Genomic DNA, 20,022 nt, shown 5'->3' with positions numbered 1-20,022 from the left:
GTAAGATACCGTGTCTTGTTTACCAACCTTAAAATGCAGATACACGCTGGCAATAATATCATAAAAAAGAAAGCCTTAAATATCTGACACGGTGGCATTTTATAAAATGTGTATTTTTTGGATAGACCAATAGGAAAAATATGGTAAAATACATTTTTTTTTATAATTTGCAATGTCCTATAATAAAATATAATTGATTTATTTTATTGTGTTGTTTTATTTTACTTGTGTGTGTCATGTGTGTCGAGTTACTGTCAAGTTACTATCAAATTCAGTCGGCTATGGCTTTCCATATTCTTCTATGGCCCTCCATACTGTTAAAGCATGATTAACAGCACTATAGTAGATTGTGTTACGAGGGAGCAAAATTGCATATTTATAGCGAGGATATAAATTGAATTGTGAACAAAGTGAAGTATTCTATATGTAATTGAATACTGAGTGTAGTGACTGGGATTCGAAAAGAAAGGGTTATTTTCTTCCCTGCACTGCGAGGAGGGTGCAAAGAGGCACTTTTCCTCTTTGCTATTAGGGACCAAAGTGATACTTTTCCCTTCAAGGACACATTTTTTTTACATGGTTACATAACATACCATTTTTTATGTTCATATAACATATCATTATATATAAATTTCCTAAAAGTTGATGTTAATATGTGTAGCAAATTTAATTCCACCTTGTGTCTTAACACTTGAATCCCTCACTACGCTCAGGATTAAATTTAAGAATACCTTGCTACACTCAAGATATATATCTCATTTTTCTCCCTTGTTGCACAATCTACTATTGCTACCATTTGACACTTTTTTTCATATCATATAAGCAAAATACTAATCAGGTCTGTTGTAAAAATATTATGCACTTAATCAACACAATTTTTTTATACATAATATTAAAATATGTTACAACATAAAAATGTTCTCATAGCAATATTATATAGGTATTAAGATTTATAAGATTGTAAGTATTAAGATTTTTAGTTATTAAGAACTATATTTGCAGTGCCCTTACAGGGTTCATAGCTGTGCTATACCTACTGAAATGTACCAACTTATGTACCTATGATAGCAATAAAGAATTACTGATTACTGATTATTACTTATGTGCAAACACTTTCCGTGGTGTTAATATTTTATACAGGCCAGACAAAGTTATTGAACAGAAAAGTGTCACTTAATTCCCTCCTAACAGGGCCGAAAAGTACCCTTTCTGAATGGGTGATGTGAAAAGCAGTAGGCGTCACACCGCAAACTCATTTCCTTTTTGAGCACTAACTACTTAAAGCAGACAATAAACTAGGGCTTGTGATATACGTGTTACACGCGGAACCGTAGCTACGTAGCCTTAGCACCGGCGGTGCTAAGATCCCGTACTACACGGTCACGTCAAAGATACGTATCCGTTTCTGGATTCGGCTACGTTCCCGCGAATCTCGGCTTCGGCTCCGCTCCGCTCGGTTGTTGAAAGAGAGCTTGTAAGTGTCGAACGGCCCCTTCGCATTATGTGTTATACTCGTGGTCTTTGCATTGATTGGATTCCAGATGTTTTTTTAAGTAATTACATATTGGTATTATTCTGTTCTCTGATAACCAGACATTATGAGTTTGTACAAAAAAACCAGAGGTGGTGTTGGTGGGATTTTTTAATCTCACCGGTGCCTTGTTTTGTATGCAGCCGATGACTATTTAGTACGAAATAAGCCACCCGATGAGAATCAAAAATCGCACCTCAGGTAGGTACTAGGTACCTACTTGGGGATGTCGATGAATATGAAAGTCCATCCAAATAAATATATTAATATCTCTAATTAATATTTACTCCCTAGTAAGAAATGCTACAGGTAGACCAATGCAACAATTTAAAAGTATTTTAAGTGAAATAATAATATACACCGTTGTTCATAAATATTATTACTGGCTGGACAACCGTCTTTCGGCGGTGAAAATACTAAGAAATAGTTGCACGTGCAGATAAAGATAACAAACAATAGTTTGCGGGCCATTGATAATAATTACGTTCAAGGCTTTGGGATTTACCTGTTAAGTACCATGTGTTCCTATTGTTTGTGAAGTTAAGTGAAAGCAAAAATAACAAACTATTTGACTACTTCGGATACTACCAACTATAAGACGCTGACTGTACATGTTAGATTATTTAATAAAAGTTGATTAATTATAGTCTGTGTCATGTGAATGAAAATTAGAATTTTACCTATTTTTTTATACGTTGATTATACGCGAATTCTTTTGATACACATCTTTTACAATTTGTACTGGTCTATTATTTTTGCCTCCAAAATAATATTTGCACGTAGAACCGATGGCCGTTGGGGCGGAAAGGTTCTCGAGTGGCGACCGCGTACCGGAAGGCGAAGGTTAGGGTAGGCCCCCAACAAGGTGGACTGATGACCTGGTGAAGGTCGCAGGAGTCCGCTGGATGCGGGTGGCGCAGGACAGGTCATTGTGGCAATCTTTGGGGGAAGCCTATGTCCAGCAGTGGACGTCTTTCGGCTGATATGATGATGATGATGATAATATTTGCATCTTATTATTTTTGATCACTTAAAACTTTATTTAAAATGCAAAAATATGGAAACTGAAATTAAAAACTCGCCCCTTGCATTACATTCGGGGGTCTTAGTGACACGCATAAAATCTACACTAAACGTCACGGTCACGATTGGATCCGATCTACGTATAAATAAGATACGTATCTCCGTGTACACGTAGCTACGTATCTTAATTACACGTAGCCGAATCACACGGAGCAAACGGAGCGGATCTCCGTTGCCGAGTAACACGGCAACGGAGATTCGGCTACGGGTACACGAAACACGGTCACGACCAGGAGCTCTACAATAAACCAACAATCTAAAGTTATTTGTTTAGGGCACAGGTCCTTCTCTAGTTCTCATCTGTAGGCAGGTGCGCTTATGAATCACTACTAGGAGTTAGCCTGTTTTCACATTACCCGATCCAATATCGGATGTCAGAAGGATTTCAATGGAAAAAATCCAAGACGACGCCTGTAATGTATGGGATATCGGTCCAACATCTGGTATTAGATCGAATAATGTGAAAACGTACTTATGGGTGCTAAAATGAGTAATAATGTTAATATAGATCAAGACAAATTTATGTTTATTACACTCTAATAACATGTAGTTGCACTTTTCAAAATGAATGGGATACACATTCTCTGTCCAAAATATCTCTGCATCTTTCATCAATTTCTTCTTCACAGGCATTGTGTTTGTCGCTGTTCCACATTTTGGCAAATTAGATGAACTAGCTCTTACAAAATCGCTAGTACCTATCCACGTTTTCCCAATTCAATGGGCTTAAAAATTGTAATCAGGTCCGGGGTTCAACGCAAAGGCCGTCGGCAGCAAGCAGGGCAAGCACACGTCTTCGTTAATGCAAGTAGAATCAGGTCCAGGGTTTAAAATCAAAGGTCGTCGTTTTAAGCCAGTAAAATCACGGTCCGGGGTTCGAGAGCGAAGGTAGTCGTAGAAGGAGGCAAAATCAGAGGCCAGGGAGAGAAAATGAGTCGAAAACAGTAATAAATAGTTCACCAGATATGGTTATGAATTCTCCGAGAAAAATGTCAAGCTGACAATCAACTGTCAGTGTCTGTGGCCAGCACAGATTTAAAATGGAATTTTTTTAAAGACTAAGACAAATCTCATAACTGCCGAAGTGGGTCGTACGCGCAGTCGAGCAACACGTTTTTATTTTTATAAAATGTATGGTGCCACCAAAAAATCTGTAACTTTTTTCTGTAAATAGAAATGCTTATTCCTATCACCAGAAAAAATATCAGGCGATTTTAAAATTTTCAGACATCCCCCATTGCAGCGAGTTCGAAGTAGAGTAGTTGATACCTACAGATGAGTAAAAGAGGAATATTTATTGATGTGTTATTACTCGATCATTAATAAAGTATGAATATCCGTCACGATCCATGGGTAGAGTCAAACCAATAAAATAATAATAAATAAATAAATATTACAGGACATTCTTACACAGATTGACCGAGTCCCACGGTAAGCTCAAGAAGGCTTGTGTTGTGGGTACTCAGACAACGATATATATAATATACAAATACTTTAGGCCAGACCGGTGGTCAGAAAAGCGTACGATCTTAAAGGCCAGCAACGGACCTCCCAACACTTTCGGCTGTCCATGGGCGGTAGTGATCGCTTACCATCAGGCGACCTGTCTGCTCGTTTGCCTCCTATTTCCTATCCCATAAAAAAAACCTAAATTTGCAGAAGTTTGCAAAAATAGCTGCCATCTCATTAATAAAGTCGGTAAGGTACAAAGAAGAAAGTGCCATGCAATGGGCTAATCTGCGCATGTTGCTGGTGACGTCCCGCTCTCCGGCGCCGATCTTTTGATGAGACCATCAAGTGAGACATGTCACGATAGGTAAATGACTAAAGCTTCTTCATACGGCAAACACTGTTGGTGGTGATCGATTGTCTAACATGCCTCGTTTACTTATGCGACGAGTCATGATCATGAAGCAAATAACAAAACGCGATGCGACACAGGGAAAACGGAGCTCTCAATGGCTACTTATGTGCGAAGTTGATGATAGCAAAAAACAAACTTCACGAAATCACGACGTGGTGAAAATGTTAACATTCGTCGGACGAAATCTTCATAATATTGTCATCTGCATCTGCTTTACCTGCTGCAAGCCTTTACCAGTTGGTGTGGTGAAATGATATTTAACGCGTTAATATGCACGCTTGTCTATCCTTAAAAAGAAATTAGTGTTGGCGTTTGGCGTCGCGGAGGACTCCATAAAATGCTAATAAACGGTTTTAGCGCGAAAGTAAAGGCTCATGGAGAAAGGCTAAATATTCAACATGTTCCTAATCAAAATGTGCATCCATTTAATCAAAATGTAATTAAGTAGGTGTATGTTCCTATAATGTAATCATTATATTCATTCGAAACTAATAATGAACGTTATGTTTGCATAACTACGTATAAAAAAACTACTTAGCCATGTGTAATAACAACTGTAATAATATATTATTTATTATATTATAATGATAACATGGCACATAAATTATGTACCTAAGCTATGGTATGGCGATGCCATAAGGATGACATTTGTTCGTATAGTTATACAAATACGTAACCTGTTAACGCCTCCTCCTTATTCTTAAACGGGAATGTCGTAGGTAGGTAACTTTTTCTTGGGACCGACACAATTACTAATAAATGTATGTCATGGTGTGCCCTAATAGCCGAAAAACTATAATCATAATCGAATTATTAGGTTCGTCAAGGTCAAATAAATATCCCAATGGGCTGGATGCTCTATTGTCTCATCCTCGCAATCTTCAATGAAGACAAATGGCAGAAATCATTTAGTCCAAGAAAGTGGGTTAATAAGCTTATTGTTTAGAATGTAATAAAGATCTCACCGGCAGCCGCTGCTCTTCTTTCGCTTTTAGTCGAGCACTTCCAAAACTTCATATCGGAAATCACGGTCAGGCGGGAGATGTCTTGACCGGCGCCCGGTATGGCAACTCGCCATCGTCGTACTGTCCGATTGAGGCCGAAACAATGACTTTTGTTTACAAACGTCTGGCGATTATTAAATTGTCGAGACCAATGGCGCGAGTGCGATGAACGCACACCCCCGACTCAATCTCCGGTTGCACTGCACTCGCGAATTGAGGAAGGCGTGGGACCTGACTCACCCGACCCTTGGTCTTTTAGCCCTCATTGAAATTGACACTGCAGTAAAAGGATTGACACGCAAGTTAATTGCATTTTCATTCTGAAACGCAAACAGATTCAGTTTTAACTTAGGTACTACCAGGGGCGGCTCCTCCGCGATTCTATCGCCGCGCTACAAGTACATCCTGGCGGCCGCGAGTTCGCGGCCTACTCAGGGGTGGCGCGCGTTCTCACGGAATGAACGTTCGCACATTCTATTGTTACTTTACGTCGCGAGGTTTTAGCAAGCGGTGTCCGCGTGTGAAATGCTAATAAGATTTAGTTAAATAGACATATTGAATAAAATAAATACCATAGGACATTCTTACACAGATCTACTAGTGGTTAAGTCCCACGGAAAAGTTCAATAAGGCTTGTGATGTTAGAACTTGAACAAAAATATATAAATACAGTATATATAAGGTCCTAATTTATTAGATGCAGATATTTTTACAGCTGATAGTACTCGGTTTCTGGAGTATATTAAACCGTGAAACATTATAGCTTTTACGATGTTTTTTTGGAGAAAACGGAAAAACAAATTTGCTACGTAAAAACACCCTGTTTATGTGATTATTAAATGAAAACTCATTGAACAGATTCTAGTACCTCTTTTACGTACCACTTAACTGTAACTGGCCACTTCAATGACATGTGCAGTTTTCCCGCCGAACCTTTACGACATTTACAACAAACAATTGTTGACATGACAGACAGTGTTATTGTGACATGTGATAATGCACATGATGATTTTTTTTAGACGAAATTATAATTAATTTTTTTGTTAGGAAAATGAAATCAAAAAAGTTACATGAAAAGATTTCTTAATTTATATTTAAAGTTAATTATTTTAATGTAAAGTATCATGTGTTAAAATATCTGCAACTAATAAATTAGGACCTTATATACCTAGAAAGTACCCAAGACTTGAATATAATAGTATAACATTTTATGTGAGTATTAATTCGTTTGAATCCATCGGTAACCCTATCACGGGACGCCGCGCACGTGCGGCTCGTTTCTTTGTAAGAATTTTGTAGGTATTTAAAAAGGCGGCATTTCGTGAACATCAAAGCAGTGGACCTTCTGCACTTGTACTATTATATATTGTGGTACTACCTAATTATTACCGCTAAACTTAGATTCAACTAGCACTTGATGGGAAAAAGCCAACTTTCCACACGTGTATGATAACATAATATCTATACATATGAAAAGATTCAAACTCTGCAAAAAGAAAATTCGAAAACATTTGAGGATTACCTATTCGCTCGTGTATTACATTGTACAAAATTTTACAGTACGAAAGTAGCGTGAAATTTTACTTCAGCAACGGAAACATTTGATAGATAATAATTACCAGTCGGCACTAGTCTAGTAGTCTACTTGCGCCAACGGCCAATACCTTAGAGACGGAGATGTAATGAAGACGCACACTCAAAGGTTATGATTATGACAGATGGCGAAACCTTATTAGTCCATTGCACAGGAATAATCTTGATAGCGCGATTTAGAATTTTCACTACGCGTTTCAGCGCCATCTTACGCAACATCTGGAAATGAAACAATTTTTATCCCAGGAAGAATATTGATAGCGCGATTCAGAATGTTCACTACATGGAACAGCGTCATCTAACGTTGAATTAGTAAACTAAACAACGGAGTTACTATCCTAGGAGCAATCTTGATATCACTACTCAGGACTTCCGACGTCTAACGTGAGCTTATTATTAAAATAAAATAAAAAAACCGGCAAAGTGCGAGTCAGACTCGACCCACCGAGGGTTAATTCCGTACAAACTTTCAATACCTAGTTAAAACAATCTCAAGTTTCTCAGATAGCATTAAAGACTCAAAAGACTGTATACAGTACACTCTTGTCAGTAAATAAGAACAAAGAAAACTATAGGTATCCTTTTCTATAGCACCCTAAAGAAAAGGATGCATATTATAGTTTTCTTTGTTCTTATTTACTGACAGACTTGTTTGACAAAGTATATATGTATTAATGATGAGTATTATTGTGTACAGCGCCATCGCTCGGTGAATTCAATAACTAATTTGCGCTTTATACTAACGTGTTAACCGATTTCGGCAGTTATTATTTTATTTGAAAGAAGATATTTTACGTAAAATCTTGTATTCATTTCAAGAGCGACGTATACATCCGCAAGGGTTGGTAAATTGAAAGTTAAAATCTAAAAGTTCTTCGTTATTAAAAAAAAGTTTCCAAAATACGACATGATTCTATTTTTCCTGTAATATTTAGCACAAAACAAATGTTTCGTAAAATTTTCATAATTTTTCGTCGTTAAACTTCTGAGATAAAGGGATAAATTTTTCCTTCAAAATTCTTTTTTTTCCACAACAAAACAATATAAAAAATAGTTTTGATATTTGTACGTTTGAGCTCTTTCTAACGATACCCCACGTTTGCCCCCTTTGATATTTGCCATTTTCTATAATTAATATTAATAATTTCTAGAGGTTACCAATGTTCATAACTACTCCAAATTGATAGCATAAGTAGTTCTCGAAATATTTAGCAATGTGATAGACGGACAGAGCGGCGCCATAAGGGTTCCTTTTTAGTACGGAACCCTAATAAGTACATAAGGGTGGTTAACTTTTTAACCATTCTAACCATTTCATTTTCATTTTATAACCGGTAAGGGCATTTATTTGTGTGATGAGCACAGATATTTGTTCCTGAGTCATGGATGTTTTCTATGTATATAAGTATTTATATATTATATATGTATATCGTTGTCTGAGTACCTGCAACACAAGCCTTCTTGAGCTTACCGTGGGACTCAGTCAATCTGTGTAAGAATGTCCTATAATATTTATTTATTTATTTATTTTATTCTCATCCCTTTCCCGTGTGATCATTCGATTTTTTTTTTTCGTAATTTTTACTAAAAAGAAGCATTTTTGTTTTAAAAATAGTGGCAAATATGTAACCACTACAGAGTAAAGGGATGATTTCATTACATTACATAAACTGATCAGCGTTTACTCAATAGACAGAATAGGTATTGTATTCAGAAATGAGAAGGCAATGTAGAGTATAAAAGTTTAATTTCTATCACATCATGATGTCTTCCTACAGTTTTGACATAGATGCCGAACTTTATGCTAGGTGATTACTATGATTCGAAGACGACCCAAAACTCTTAAGCAATCACTCACTCAATGTCGGTAGGTACTTGAAAAATGATTATGTAGTTACATGAATCTGCTTCGAATCGCACACATTATTGCTCTATAAAAATACATGGATAAGCATATTTTCTAGGCACAATTCTGTACTGTCTATAGTAAAATTGATAATGATTACACACTTCTATTTTTGTTACATATACTAAGTCTATCTTAACATAGTTGAAAGAAATGTGAGATTTTCGAAGAGAATTATCCAGAAGTGAAGAACTATTGCGTCAGTATATTTTTAACATATGTGACAAGAACGAAATTTCATTAATACAATAACGGAGAAAGCATAATTTTATCTGGAATAAAATGATCATAAATATTATTACTTTAATGAAAATAAGATTATAAACATTTAAAATCAGTACTCTTACGTCCTAAAGTGCTCCCAGTTTTCAACATTAGACAGATGTGAACGATCAAGATAATGCATGTGATGAAGATGATGGTTATAACATCCACAACTAAAATATTGTTTATTTCCTATACTAAAATAATTTATTTCTTACAGCACAATCAATGGTGATAGAGCCAAAAATCCATAACTGGCTAAAAAAACTAAACTAAGGAATTCATAAGCGCCATTATATGGAAGTCTTTTATGTTAGCTGACAGCTGCCAGCTTTACTTGTACTTTCAAGTGTAAAAACGAGATAATCTTAGGAAAGGCAATATTACATTTCTTGCCACTTGCCTACAAGAACTAATTTTAGTAGCATGTTTTATAATACCTAGTATGTTTTGCGTAAAAATAACAGAAGCCTGCCCTGGGTAGATTTAACTTTTTGTGACGTTCTGAAGTAAAAGGTGTCAAATTGTCGCTTACGATAAGGACGAAATTTGCACGTATCTTTAGACGAATTATCTTTAAGACCTTAAGCGACAATCTGGTACCTTTTGATTAAGAATGACACATAATTATGTTGACCAAATGAACCTTGTGATATGGGTCGGTTGCACCAAACAGACCGTTCCCGAATTTAACGTTCGCTAAATTTTTCGTATCGTATGGATTTCCAGACTTCTGCTGCGTGACGTTGAAGTGTTTGTTAACTGTGGTTGATGCAACTGACCCTATTTGCCCTAGAGTATAAAGATGTTCATTTTAATTTTATATTGCTGGCTAATTTTTACACTTGATTGTAGTCGCCATAGTGAACATGTTCAAAAATATCTAATTATAAACAACTTGCGTAACAAATATTAGTTATTTTAAGATATTTTTGAGCATTATATAAAATTACAATATTCTTGATGGCGACTGTATACCTAGGCGATTAAATCAAAAACAGTCATCATAATTTCATTCAAATGGGACCAATTCATACCCTGACATGACAAACACTATGTTCAGAGGCTCATTGGAGGCATAAAATACCTTACATTAGGTAAACCATGAAAAATAAAGTGATATGTACTTCATTAATTTGTATTGCCTACGCTTTAATGCACGAATACATACTTCTCTGCATTTTTGTTTCTTAAATCTGTATTTTGAAAGTATAGTCACACATCATAGCTATGTCTTACTTAATCCACATCATAAATTTTAAAGGCACTGCTTTTCAAAGTGAATTTAATATTGATTGACAACACCGTCTGAACGCTTAGATAGTCCAAAAATAAAATAATCATGATCCATTTACATCTAAACTCACGCGGAAAATATAAAACTACACTCGGTACATTCGCAATCTAACCAGCAATCTCTACATAAACCGTCAATTTTATTCAGTAAAACGAAACGACGCTATCAATTTTAAAACCATTTAAAAATAAACTACATAGCTACTGCTAAGTTACTGGTGTAAATATGATTAAATTTATCCTTACAGATAGTCGTTATATGTCAGTTAACCAATACTGAATAGGCGTAACCTAGGTATTCTCGCTAACTCGCCGCGCGCCGGTGGCAGCGTCGTCAATGCCTGTACCAGGCGCCCTGCACGCGCGTCTGGAAGTGCGACACCGGCGTCACGATGTAGGCCTGCTGCTGCTGCTGCACCACCGCCAGCGGGATCACTTGCTGCGCCATCTCCACCGGCTGCGGCGGCTCGTCCGACACGCCCAGCGGCTGCATGTGCTGCGACACCTGCTGCACGCTGCCCACCTGCTGCGTCAGCACCTGCTGGTGCTGCGACACCTGCGGCACCAGCATCTGCTGTTGCATGGACTGCTGCCCGGGCTGCTGCTGGTGGATCACCACGTGCGGCTGGCTCGACATCTGCTGGTGCTGCACCTGCACCTGTTGCACTTGTTGCTGCTGCTGCTGTTGTTGTTGTTGCACTTGCTGTTGTTGCTGCTGTTGCTGCTGCTGCACGTGCTGCTCCCTATCGTGGTCCTCCTTTTTCTTAGCCTCCATAGCTGCCTTCTTGTGGTCCACCTTTTCTTTTTCCTGTTGCGCCCTGATCGGATCCTTGTTCTTATCGTACGACATGCACTTCCCGCTGCGGAACGGAACCATGTCTTTGGGCATGTCTTGTTTCTTAGTGGCGAATTTGACATGAGGAAATTGGTCCTTCATGAATGCACGGAAAGTGGAATATCCCATTAGTTTTACTCCAGGCTCAAGAATTTCCCCATACTCTTTGTAAGCCTCAAACAAGTGCTTCCGCGAGTCTCCCTGTATAATAATGGTCTTGCTGGCTTTCTTGCCCTGTTCGCCGGAAGGCTGGACGTCTTTAGGTGAGCTAGCATGTTGTTTCAGGTACTCCTTTAAGAAATTAGTTGCATGTTTATATATGTCTAAGGTGAACGTGTTGTAGGGCTTCTTGCCAACGTTACCGTGTATCCGGGGCGCGACACCGTGCGTCATGACGTGTTGCCTGATGCGTTTGAGCTGATAATGTGTTACATTTTCTAGATACAGAAAAGCTTCCAAACAGACCTTTCTTCCTTGGTATACATAGCACGCCCTGAGTCTCCTCCTGACCTTGTGGCGCGACGTTTCGGCCGGGTTAGCCAAACTGGCCATAGTAATGCCCATCAGATACATGTCATGTTCACTTTTGGTCAGTTCAGCAATGTTGAGACGGTGACGGTAGACAGCCTCTGGATTCAGCCCACGGTAGCAGTTATCTTTGCAATCACATCCCCGCCTTAGTCTTTCTTTCACCTGAAAATTGAAATTAATCATATAATAAAACTGTAAGTTAATAGTCACAAGAGTTGTATCAAAAAAAGTCTAAATAATGTTAAATTCATGGTTTTAGTTAGTGAAATGCTATACTTTTCATCATCTAACAGACATACATACTAAAAAGTTCAAGTATCAATTAAGGCATTTTCTTATCTTACTTCTTACTAGAGATGGGCCGAATATGGACTTTGCCGAATACGAATATTCGGCCGAACATTCGGTTCAGCTCTTACCGAACCGAACATTCGGCTGAATATTCGGTTACGCCATATTTTTTAAGGGGATACATTAAAACTATTAAATGATTGATAATCATTACATATGTTACTACAACCATCTACAACTATGTTTTTATGATTTAGTGGATAACTAAAACTTAGTTAAAACAACTCTGAATTCTTCTCAACTCTTTAACTACGGTTTTTTAACTTATTTAAAAAACAATTGTATTTATATTTTGACGCATAGGTTTCTCTCTTTTTAGCAGTTCCTTAAAAAGCTACTAAAATAGGAGCTTATGATCCAATGGAATACGTAAGATCTTCATTAGTTATTTACTTTGTTTATTCGGTAAATATTCTGCAACCGAATAATTCGGCCGAATACGAACAATTAAAAACTTGCCGAATATGCCGAATACCGAATATTCGGCCCATCTCTATTTCTTACTAACTCACTAATTATGATTTTTTTTCTCTGATGCATGTTTAGGACTTATTTGTAAAATTTGGTCAATTTTCAATAAACTGGTAAACTTGTATTTACATAAATCCTGTACTACAATCTAAATACAAACAGTACTACAATATAAACATTTTGTTATGAATTATTTTCTTTATTTTAAAGTTCATAACAAAATGTAATCTATATTTAGTACATTTTCTGAGAAAATGTCAATTGTTTTGAGGTGATATCAGAACAAATTGAATTTGTCTTACCCTTATTTTCTTTATTTTAAAAGGGTAAGGCAAATTCAATTTGTTCTGATATCACCTTGACATTTTCTCAGAAAATGTACTAAATATTGAAGTCTATTCAATATAAGTAATCATGTTTGCTTTGTTATACCATAGTGATTATACATTTTTGTATTTTTTGGCAATTTTGAATGCTAGGCAAGGCTATGGCATGTTACATATTTGTGAACCACTTACAAAGCTGTTTCATTGGATATTCCAATTTTCAGTGCCACACTCTTAATAATATTATTATGTACATATTTATTATAAAAATCACATAATATATCTTTCAGATTCAACTACAAATATTCATAAAATTATAGGATGAATGTTAGCAAACACACGGAATATGCATGTACACAACATTAAGTATTTATAATATTATAAATTAGTTGAGTATATTTTTGTAATACTAATAATTATGTATTTAATTACAATGTGGTATTTTAAAACAATGCAGTTAAATATAATTTCTATTCATAAGTTTTGTTTTATTTTTGGATTAACATATTAAACAAACATTCACCATTCAAATGCACAAAATGCTCAGTTGTCTAACAAATTTTTGAAACAATGATTATAATATTATGTTGTTTAGATAATAACTATCTCAAGAAGTGTGACACAGAAGGTTGATACAGCCTCGTCCTGCCCACCATATACAACTTAAAGACATTGAAATTTAAACCAAATTATTGAATAAATAGGGTAGATTTTCTTTTGTACCACTATTTAGGTAAAACATAAGAAACAAATAGATATTTTTTGCCCATCAGGCTTTTACATCATAATTTCCAAAAAATGGAATGTCCTTTATAAATCACATTGGACAGGACAGGACGAGAATAGACATATTCAATTTATGTCAAATGGAGAAAAACTAGGGCTCAACGGAAACTAGCACAGTAAGACTATGTAATAAGGTGTAAAATTGAGAAGCTCTTATTGATTTTTGTAGTTAATTCAAAAGTCAAAGGAGGTAGGTACAGTCACCAGCACTTAAATAAGTGATTATTTCTGTACCTTGTCTTACTAACATCTTTTTGAAATGTCATACAAAATTGTCAAACGATTAACGAGACGACAAAAGTGACAAGGTACAGAAATCATTACATCTTTTTGCCGGTGACTGTAGATTAATTACATAATAATCTGAGTCATAAGATTGTCTCTGTAAGAAAACTAAAATTGTGGTAAGTACAAAATAAATTCTGTAACATCTAGCTAGTTTAGTAACAAGTGTATAGGCTACTTACTTGTAAAGGATTATCCTCAAGTTTGTTGTCGAGAACATCTTCATCGCTATCTGTTTCAGCTCCCTTTTTCTTCCTCTTAGCCCCGCCTTTCTTCTCCATTTTAGGCTTTGTTTCAACCTCCATGCCATCACCATCAACATTTGAGAATTCAATGCTGTAAGCACCTTGCATTCCCTGCATGTTAGCCTCGCCATTCTCCACTTGGATTGTGTGACCTTGCCATAAAACCTGAAATTAGTAATTTACATTTAACATTTAGATGCTGTAAGTAGAGTCTGTTAACACAGATGACTGACGAGTTAGGCGGTTACCTGTTCTTGGTGGCCGTTATAGTTGTGCTGCTGCATGTTCTGTGCGGTTCCCATCTCGAACACAGAATGTTGGCCCATGACAGGCGTGTGCCACTGGGCGCTCTCCCCATACTCCCCTCCGCCATTCTGGTCTTGCGGAATGGCCACGATGATGGCCTCCTTGCTGTCCACACTGCGGCGCTCCACCGAGAGGAGCGAGTGAAGGACCTCACTCGCCTCCTTTTCTGCCGGATTCACCACTTCCATCTTCTCGTACGACATGGGTGTGCTGCGCTCGACGCTACAATACAACCGATCGTTCACATTAAATCACATGTGCCTACGTATATGTGTATGTACAACCTCGCGACAACCCGCCCCGATTGCTGTGAGAATTCACAACCCTGCTACAAATACGAGAAAACCACGATAACTTTTCAAATTCATGTAAATAAACACAACAAAAATCGCGCAATTATTAACCTTAATCGCGTTTTTTAAGTTTCATTATCGCATAGCGGATCGAACTCCCGTGGAATATTGGGCCATATAGTCATAGCAGAGAAAGAATAAAACTTACCGTTTTCACGTTATTTTAACGTCTGAGCTGCATAAAAATGTATAACCAGAGCTACTAATCAAACATGGATTGTTTTCCTTTAAACTATTTTCATATTGCATTCATAATTGAAGAGAAATGCACAAATATTTCACTGAATTCACGGAAGCAATATGGCGAACACTTTCTGTGAATAAAATCGGAGGACGCCGCAGAACACGTCCTTAGTACAGTGCGCCACCACTTGGCAGCGCTACTGTCGTTCGTTTCCGACTTTCCGTATTGACGCTGTCTGACGATTCAAGGCGCCAACATTTGAAACTTGTTGTCACCGGAGAACGCGCGGTATTATATAAAGTATATTATAAAAATCAAATGGAAGATATGTGATATTATTGTTTTTATTAAAACACCTCACATAATATTGCTTAAATAAAGGCACAATTGTTTTTTTTTAAATCTTATGGCATTTTTTAATGCAACGGTATAAGTGTTGCAGGTATAAAGTACTTCAAATTTCTTGGCTCTTCTTGGATAATTAAAAAAAATATAGACAATTTTATATAGTACCAAAGTTAGTGGGTTCCAAAAAACGTCAAATACGGCAATGGGAATTCGTTTTGAAGTTGAACAGAATCCTATAAAATTCTGTAAATGTGTGTTGTGTGACTGTTGTAAGAATAAGAACGTCTGTAAATGTTCAAATAAAAGAAGAGAATTATGAATAGTGTGTTACAGAAATATCCCCCATCAAGCCCGGCTATAACCTGTCGGGAAACACGATCTGGGCCCCATTTAATAAACATTACAATTCAACAATTTTGTAAAAAAGTGACATATTTGTAAAGTTTTGCTACAAGTGCTGTTTAATAAAACCTACAAATAAGTAAGAAACCTACAATTAGAAAATGTACAATTGTAACCATTGTAAAAGCCGTTTAATAAACATTTAAATATGTAAAAAACGCCTGTAGTTTACAATGACAACATTGTACTCACAAATTTGTAATGGTAACTTACAATTTACATAAAATGTAAATTTTTAACAAGTTCTCTATCATTTGGTTTACCGTTAACTGTTTAATATTAAGTATGGAAATCAACAAAAAAATTAAAATTTTATCTCTCATTTACGTAAATAAGGATATTTTGTTTGGTCTGTTTAGTGAAAAATTAATCGCACGAGATTAAAATAAAGAAGTGGATAGAGATTGCCGAGCAACTGAAATCCTTGAATATGTATAAAAAAAGGCTAGAATACTCCATATGCATCTGCTACCACATGATATTGAGAGCCACAGCTCATCCAGTGCAACGCACACAAAATCTGTTCAGTGTGTGAAAGAGCTGCATTTCTATTAGTCTCACTTTGAAGATAACCCCCTATTTGGCCTATTGCCCTATTCTTAAAAGTAAATATTCGACGGTAGTTATGCTCACCCGGAATTTTTCATTGAACGTTAATTCGTTACATCCAAAGTAAAATGTATCCTTTTACGAAAAAATCGTCGATATTCATAATCGTCCCATTACTGTCACTACTAGTTGTTAGAACCATATTTTTTGATTATGCAGATCGTAAAGCACACTTCAAATCGAGTTTTGACACAGCATTAATCTCCTGTCAGAATTGTACTACAATTTACATAATATGTAAACTTGTAATTACAATTATGTGTTCAATAAAGCACATTTCCTTACAAAATTGTTAAAAATCACCTGTCAAGTGAAAATGTTTATTGAACAGAAATATGTAAAATTGTAGCTAAACTCCTACAATTATGTAAATTTTCCACTATGACAAATTTGTAACTTGTAATTTTTATTGAACAGAAACTTGTAGAATTGTAAATTGTCGGTACAATTTACAATTTACAATTTGTATTGTTTATCGGCATGTGAACACGGGTAAGGGCAATAGTGTAATGACCTATAGATTAAACTCCAAAGATTCTGACCAATTCAGCAGTCCTGTTCTGAATGTTCTGTCCCATTTTCAGATTTCACAGATCTATTGTATGTCTGACATTTATAACTGTAATATAATAAGGTTTCCCGAACCCTTCTCCAAACAGCCGGTTCGTGCCCATAAAACCTAGATCGGTTTAGTTAATTTTACATATATGTAGTCTAATCTAATAAGTAGATGTGTAAAGACCTAACTTGTCAGAGAAGAGTGCCGTACCGTCGTACCAAAACCCCCAAAATAGTAAATGTAAATAAAATACGAGCGTGTGACATTGACATCCGACCGGACATTGAGGAAGGTACGGGAATGTCAGGAATACATAAATAACCCCAACCTAAAATTAATAACTCTCCTCATTAGTCTCGCAAAGTGTTTAGGTAGGCTAGGCTAGGGAGGTGGTGGTGGAGTACACAGAACTTTGATTGAAACGGGAACCAATTTAACCAACGTTTTGTTCCGATCCTACCTATAAGTAGTTAACACCGCATTTCCTATCACGCAATAGTTGAAGGATTTTACGGCGGCAATTTTTTAAGTAAAGGGCACTACTTTATAGGTTATAGGTACTTTAATCTTGGGTACTGAGCTTTGTAGGCTCTACATTACATTACATTACCATAAGATTTATAAGGCTCAGTGTAGAATTTGGTTGACTTGGTTGTCAGTAGCGGGTTTATGGAAGTTTTGACTTAAACAAACTACATTAAGCTATAGTTTTATGTGCTATTGTTTCGCATCTTATAGGTAGAACTTATCTAGAACAATTAGCTAAAAGGATGATCTGGAGCTTTAGTGGCGTAAAGTTACCACAATTACTGAAACATGAAGTTCATAATTTGAAACTGAGGACTGAGACGTATTCCCGACCTCTTTACTGATATCAACGAAAAATCTTTATACGAAGAGCCTATTCCTCATCAAGTCATCATCACCCCATCACCCACACAACTCACATTAGGTATAGTTTTTTATAATATACCATGCTCAAAATTAATGTTCTGTAGAACTCCTAAAGCAAAGCCACGGATGGATAGATAGAATTGTCGCGGTAAGACACAGTGGAGAGTTGGATTCTATAACTTCAGTTGGAGTAGAGTTGTGTACGGCTATGTAAGGCTAAGGCTGCTTATTTGTAAAACCCTTCGACCGCAGCAAGCCCCTTTTAAGGTTTCTTGGTTACAACCGTCCGGAGACTATTAAGCCTGTTACCAGACATAATATAGCTAAGTTTAAGAATGGTACATGGTACCTGGATAACGAGCGTTACCTTTACCAGTTAGTTGATCTTAAGTCTTAACCAACGAGGTTAACTATATTGATTATATGCGAATAATATGCGGTATTTCAGCTAGGGCTTGCATTCCGGAATCTCGAAATTCCGGAATTTCGGACAATTTTTCCGGTATTACAGTTCCGGAATTGAAACACATAATCTCGAAAATTCCGGAATCGAAAAAATATACATTTTTAGATGTAAACGTGTAATATCAGCCCGGTTATTTTACAAAATTACCACAGAATATATAAGAAATATGTAAATTCATAAGTTAGACACCGCTCGGACTCAGGTAGTACCCTATTTTATGGCCAAAGGGGCTAGTTAGAGCGAGATAGTGTAATTTAAAATGTTAACTCGCTAATATTAACCATTGTCACTTTCTGGTTTTGCGAACTTAAATTCAGATGCAAATCGTAATATTTGGTATTACATTCATTCACAAGCATAACGTCGTAGTTACTTATACACTTTTCACAAGGACGTGTGCATATTTTACTAAACTGGTGGACTTTACTGCAATGTATGGAAAATGGTGGATATGAAAAGTATACTATAAGTATAAGTATATATTTACAAAAATTCAAGGTGTACATGTACATGTACCTCTAGGTATAAATCAGGAAGTCTGACTTTTTGGGCCTCGAGTCTGATACAGGTAATTCAATATTTATTTTATTACATTTATGTGAATAAGACGTTGTGCCATTATTGTAAATTATTACTTTTACATTATTTCGGTGGACAATCGATGCATATGCATTTAAAACCTTTGTTTTTATTAGATTAATTGTCCTCGTCCATATTGCTGTAAATCCTCAAATATGAAATAAGGTCAGAAGGAAAACACTGTATTTGGGGTAGTTTTATTTAGTTTTCTCTAAAATATGTAGTTTTTATTACTGAATGATGTGTCAAATACTATTAAATAATAATGCTAAATATATTTACTTTAATGTTAACTACTATCACAAATCTGGCACTAAAACCTCGTTTGTATCGTTTGCTGTTGTTCGAAATACTTCGCAAGACCGATTTTGATACAAGATGGACTCTCCTGTAAAATTGCTAAAATGAAAATTGCAGTGTTATATGCCTTTCAGGTACGGAGTTATTGTCTTAAACGTCGATTAATAATAAATTTCAATTTAAAATTGTATTATTTCATCAGAAATCCACTAGAAAACAAAACAAAAAAAAAATTGTTCAATTCCGGAACTAGTTCCGGAATTCCGGAACTGAAGTCCAATCTCGAAAACCAGTTCCGGAATTGAAAATCGTCCGATATTGCAAGCCCTAATTTCAGCGGTTAGGATAGATTTGCATGTATAATTATTTTTAATACTTATTTGTTATGTTATAGGGTTGCGCACGCTTGTATGCCAATGTCGAATAAATCACGATTAGGGATTGCAATCCGGTCTGATTTCCAATCCGGCCGGATCCGGCCGGATTTTAGCCCTCAATCCGGCGGATCCGGCCGGAGCGCGCCCGGAGCCATGGCTTGCATTTTGCGGTTTCCAGCCGAAAGCAATGGTTGCCTTATTTTGTTCCCCTCTTCGAATAGTGTGATATCGATGTTCCTTTTTGTGCCTTTTAGTATTGATATTTCTTTAGTAT

General features: G+C 36.4%; 2 protein-coding genes across 6 annotated transcripts in view; both read right to left on the bottom strand.

Annotated features, from left to right (window-relative positions):
- Nucleotides 1-20,022, bottom strand: part of LOC125225514 (guanine nucleotide exchange factor DBS-like) — a 180,343-nt gene that overhangs the window by 144,723 nt on the left and 15,598 nt on the right. The window contains exon 1 of one of the 5 annotated variants that reach the window (XM_048129266.1): nucleotides 5,444-5,643. The exons of the other annotated variants lie outside the window; for them this stretch is intronic. Within the exon in view, the coding sequence (XP_047985223.1) occupies nucleotides 5,444-5,495 (52 nt within the window). The 5' untranslated portion in view covers nucleotides 5,496-5,643. Of the gene's footprint in view, nucleotides 1-5,443; nucleotides 5,644-20,022 lie in introns of those variants that run through there. 5 annotated transcript variants of the gene reach the window in all.
- LOC125225515 lies at nucleotides 8,806-15,367 on the bottom strand. Its single transcript, XM_048129270.1, has 4 exons — nucleotides 15,179-15,367; nucleotides 14,620-14,899; nucleotides 14,309-14,536; nucleotides 8,806-12,069 (listed from the first exon to the last, which is right to left on the bottom strand). Exons 2-4 carry the CDS (start codon nucleotides 14,878-14,880, stop codon nucleotides 10,876-10,878), a joined length of 1,683 nt encoding a protein of 560 aa, XP_047985227.1. The 5' UTR covers nucleotides 14,881-14,899; nucleotides 15,179-15,367; the 3' UTR covers nucleotides 8,806-10,875.

Source organism: Leguminivora glycinivorella, chromosome 4, assembly GCF_023078275.1.
Source record: "Leguminivora glycinivorella isolate SPB_JAAS2020 chromosome 4, LegGlyc_1.1, whole genome shotgun sequence".
Lineage (NCBI taxonomy): Eukaryota > Metazoa > Arthropoda > Insecta > Lepidoptera > Tortricidae > Leguminivora > Leguminivora glycinivorella.
The sequence above is the reverse complement of the archived record's forward strand: the minus strand, read 5'-3'. Positions and strand labels throughout refer to the sequence as shown.

Coding starts and splice junctions, on each gene's coding strand:
- LOC125225515 (XM_048129270.1), bottom strand. CDS start 14,880: ATGTCGTACGAGAAGATGGAAGTGGTGAATCCGGCAGAAAAGGAGGCG. Junction 14,537..14,619: donor ATAACGGCCACCAAGAACAG/GTAACCGCCTAA, acceptor TACTAATTTCAG/GTTTTATGGCAAGGTCACAC. Junction 12,070..14,308: donor TTGAGGATAATCCTTTACAA/GTAAGTAGCCTA, acceptor TTCAATTTTCAG/GTGAAAGAAAGACTAAGGCG.